This window comes from Anarrhichthys ocellatus, unplaced genomic scaffold, assembly GCF_004355925.1.
Source record: "Anarrhichthys ocellatus isolate YVR2014 unplaced genomic scaffold, GSC_Weel_1.0 scaffold23, whole genome shotgun sequence".
Taxonomy (NCBI): Eukaryota; Metazoa; Chordata; class Actinopteri; order Perciformes; family Anarhichadidae; genus Anarrhichthys; species Anarrhichthys ocellatus.
The window spans coordinates 4,433,098-4,437,149 of record NW_022280053.1 but is presented as its reverse complement, the minus strand read 5'-3'; the positions used below and the strand labels follow the sequence as shown (position 1 = coordinate 4,437,149).

Here is a 4,052-nt window from a genome sequence, read left to right as displayed (position 1 = left end):
TCTCCCTCATGGGCTGATATATCGTGCTCTGATCCCTTTGTCCATCAGAGGGACAGAACATTTTCGGCCTAATGCAACTGGACCCTCACTAATGACAGCGAACAGCCCCATTGGCTAGATGACAGCAGCTGAGAACAATACTTAATGTTGACATCACTTGCTATGGGAATCTATTTCAGGTTTCTTCCTTTTATGGTGTGCTGTTGGAAATTGCTATGTGGCTCCCTAGACAAAGCACATATAAAAGCTTTGGTAGAGGTGGTGGCCCTCTGTGCTCGGGGATCCCTTCCAATCCCTTCAGACTCTTGCTTGTTTTTCAGAAAGTACCAGCTCACCTCTGAATCCCTCAGCATGGCACCAAAGAAGATTGAACCAAAGAAACCTGAGCCCAGAAAGCCAGAGCCTAAGAAAGATGCGGCTCCAGCTGCTAAGCCAGCTGCAGCTCCTCAGCCACTGCCTGAGCTGCCCAAGGAGCCTCCATTCGATCCCAAGAGCATCACTCTTGAGTTCACTGCCGACCAGATAGAGGAGTTCAAGGAGGCTTTCACCTTGTTTGACCGCACACCAACTGGAGAAATGAAGATCACATATGGCCAATGTGGAGACGTGATGCGAGCTCTGGGCCAGAACCCTACCAATGCAGATGTGCTCAAAGTGCTCGGCAAACCGCGGCCAGAGGACATGAGCACTAAAATGGTGGACTTTGAGACCTTCTTGCCAATGCTGCAACATATCTCCCGTGCAAAAGATCAAGGCAACTTTGAGGATTTTGTGGAGGGGCTCAGGGTTTTTGACAAGGAAGGCAATGGCAGCATCATGGGAGCAGAGCTGCGTCATGTGCTGGCGACACTGGGAGAGAGGATGACAGAAGACGAGGTGGACAGACTGATGTGCGGACAGGAGGATGCCAATGGGTGTATCAACTATGCTTCCTTTGTGAAGCATATTCTCTCCGGATGAAAGTGACATGTAGCTATAAAGACTTTACCTCTGTTTCCTCTACTTTCTGGATCCTTGCTAAACATTTGTCCATGTAGAGCTGAGCATGTCACTTCATCCGTGACATTATTTCTCTGTCAAGAGCAGCATTTAATGTTCAGTGAGAAAATGTCGGCCGCAAGACCTATGATTAGTTATTTTTAATAAACACTGACGTACAATGAAATGCCAGTGAGATAAAATGGACATCCAAAACGAAAACTCCATTAATAAAGGAAATATAATTATAAACTGCCTCACAAATGTCATTTCAGTCTATCCAACATTTACATTTGAAGTGGAAATGATGAGTCACGCAGGATTGCTGATAAAAGTGCTCGTTTTATGTCTATTCAACTTTTCATATCAACTGTGTCAATGTGATTACGGGAAACTATTGCTGGGAGATGAAAAACAAATAGGATTTAGCCCCATCTGAAAATAGAACAGATTTGATTCTATTCTACTTTACACAAAGACTGTTTGAATGAGCATGCTTGTCATAGTGCTTGAGGGGCAGCTGCTGTGGATCAAGATATATTCCCACATGCTGGACACACACACACACACACACACACACACACACACACACACACACACACACACATATGCACGCCCTAATCCAGTCCCTTTGACAACAACAAGACAGGTGGTCCAAGGATAAGACCTCTGTTGGAGGGGCCATTTGTGTAAAGCTACTAGTGTCATCATATTCAGTGAACAATGTATAAATCATATGTTGTATTCTTAAGAGTTAATTTTTTTGTTCATGATTTAACGGAGGAAAGCGCACTCCACTTTCTATGTAAATCCTCATCTATAAGAATATGGCAAACTTACAACTGTTTGTCACTTAAACATATCAGTGCATGGACTTAATATTTAACTACATTGGATTGGATACACCTACACTATATGAAAAGCCTTTAAAGCTGCATTAGGCACATTTTGACCACTTATTAGATTGCTTCAAGTTCAGCTTCCTTCAAAAGTCAATTGTCCTCTTTGGCTCGCCGTCCCTTTTGCACTGAGTGGGGAGCATACATCAGGGTTGTGCGAGTTCATATGACGGTGAGAGCTGTTGAAATGCAGCCACATGGACCAGTGAACTGAAAGCGGTTGAAAGCTTGAAAAGAGCAGAGTGCTTTTATTCACAGTGCAGTTGACAGTACTGGAAGCCCACATCATCAGAAGTATCTTATTCAATGTCAAAATCAGACAAAGAGCAGTATAAGAAAAGCAAAACAAACACGCAACATTGTGTGTGTGTAGCTTTGGACATTTTCATTTTTAAAAGCAACTGAGCAACAGCATTATGACCCTGATCACACCGAGACGTGTCGCTACAGGTGCGGCTGCTTAAAACAACACCTTGACAAAGCGGACAAAGCAGCGTGGTGAGTCTGTGGAGCGGGGTTGCGTGCACAACCGGGCGATCAAAAGTGATGAACGGGGAAAGAAAATGATTTAAGCAGACATCAAGCTCTCGCTGTTATAATAATTATGGGGTGACCTTGAATGGTGTAGGTCATCGTAATTAAATACCGTTAATAACAACCTTTTGTCTGCACGTGCCATTGCCCCACTGATCCGACACATGATAACAGGAAGGAGGTGTTGAAGTATTAAAGCCAGCCTCTTGCTTGATGTGTTGTGCCGCCTGGGCCAGGTGGCACATTAAGGAGCGTTGTGACTCTACACCTTGCACTGAAAAACTGGGAATAGTTTAATTTTGATGCGTCTGAAAGAAACACTTGAAAAATGTGAAACTCTGCAAGAGAGGAGCGCATGCCAGGTTTGCTGTGTGATAGGAAAATATTGGTTTTGCTGCTGACCGGGGCTAATTCTTTCTCAAATCTTGCATTTCACAATTCAAACAGTTCCCAGCAGACCTGTTTGTGGTGGGATGATGCACGATACAATGCAACTCAATCATGCACCAGATCCATCTTGTGTCTTCCATAAAGAGGTGAGCATTGAGTTCATCTGGTATAACTTTTCCAGTTTTCATAAATAAATGTATTTCTTTCACGGCAGATGTTGGAATCACATTTGTTGGTTTGTTGGAACTAAGAATGAACTGTTCTTTTATAATGTATAATATATGCAGCGGTGGAAATGGAAGACATGATATGAACCTTAGAGGATTGATAACAATTGCAGTAGACAATTTTCATATGAACTCAGACGGTGAGAAACGAAGAGGAACCTAAATAATTAGCTGTTAAAAACAAAGAAACAGCAAAAAGAAGAAGACATCTTTTCTATGAGGTATTAGTTTGGGTCCAATTTAATCTATCCGATTCATTTGGTTCATCGAGTTGGAGCAATGAATCATTACACTTTAAATATAAACACATTTCTTTACTGAATGGTCCACAGCACAGTGAAGGTCTTCGTGCACTTTTGTGCTTTGTAAACATGTTGCCTTGTTCAAAGTTTACCTGCACTGTCTTGGATACTGAACTCCTGAACTTGCTGAATTAAGTAGATCAATTAAACGAAGAATGAATTAAACATTACAGTCAGGGGTAGAGTGGGTCTTGCTTTCAGCCTGGGGGTAAACGTCGCTGACAAAAACACAACACAAACAAAAGACAAATGAATCATAAATTAACAATCAACAAAAGTCTACTCTTTCAGATAAAAACAACTTACATGAACTCATAAGTCAGACCATCTGTAACTTACAGACAATCTTAACATCCTCCTATTCATTTCACTTTTTTGCTGGTTTTAAGGAAGTACTGTTGAAATTAAGCAGTCTCGCCAATGGTCATTTATTCCCCGACTGTAGATGACTGTGGGTTGTCATGTAACCAGTGTGTGTTTGAATGGGAATACACCCATGTGACGATGAGCACACTCGCTTGTCAGCTCAGCCTGCAGCGAGGCTCAGTGTTGTTAGCTCTGCCCAGAAGAGTACAGACCCACCAGTGCCGACCTGGTTCTCGTGATTCCCACCAGCAGCACACAGCGGTGTCAAACTGTAATTACTACACCACCAGGGTGCACCTCACTCGACAAACACACTATATAGAAGAATGAAAATACTAGAGCTCACAAAAAGTATT

General features: G+C 42.5%; 1 protein-coding gene across 2 annotated transcripts; it reads left to right on the top strand.

Moving 5' to 3' along the window:
• The first annotated feature begins 351 nt into the window (after window positions 1-351).
• LOC116390431 (myosin light chain 4) lies at window positions 352-960 on the top strand. 2 transcript variants are annotated; one of them, XM_031860132.1, is made up of 2 exons: window positions 352-417; window positions 451-960. In XM_031860132.1, the coding sequence occupies exons 1-2, from the start codon at window positions 352-354 to the stop codon at window positions 958-960; spliced, it is 576 nt and encodes a 191-aa protein (XP_031715992.1). The 2 variants fall into 2 exon arrangements, with proteins under 2 accessions (XP_031715992.1, XP_031715991.1); XM_031860131.1 differs by having other exon boundaries at window positions 352-960.
• Window positions 961-4,052: the final 3,092 nt, after the last annotated feature.

Coding starts and splice junctions, on each gene's coding strand:
- LOC116390431 (XM_031860131.1), top strand. CDS start 352: ATGGCACCAAAGAAGATTGAACCAAAGAAACCTGAGCCCAGAAAGCCA.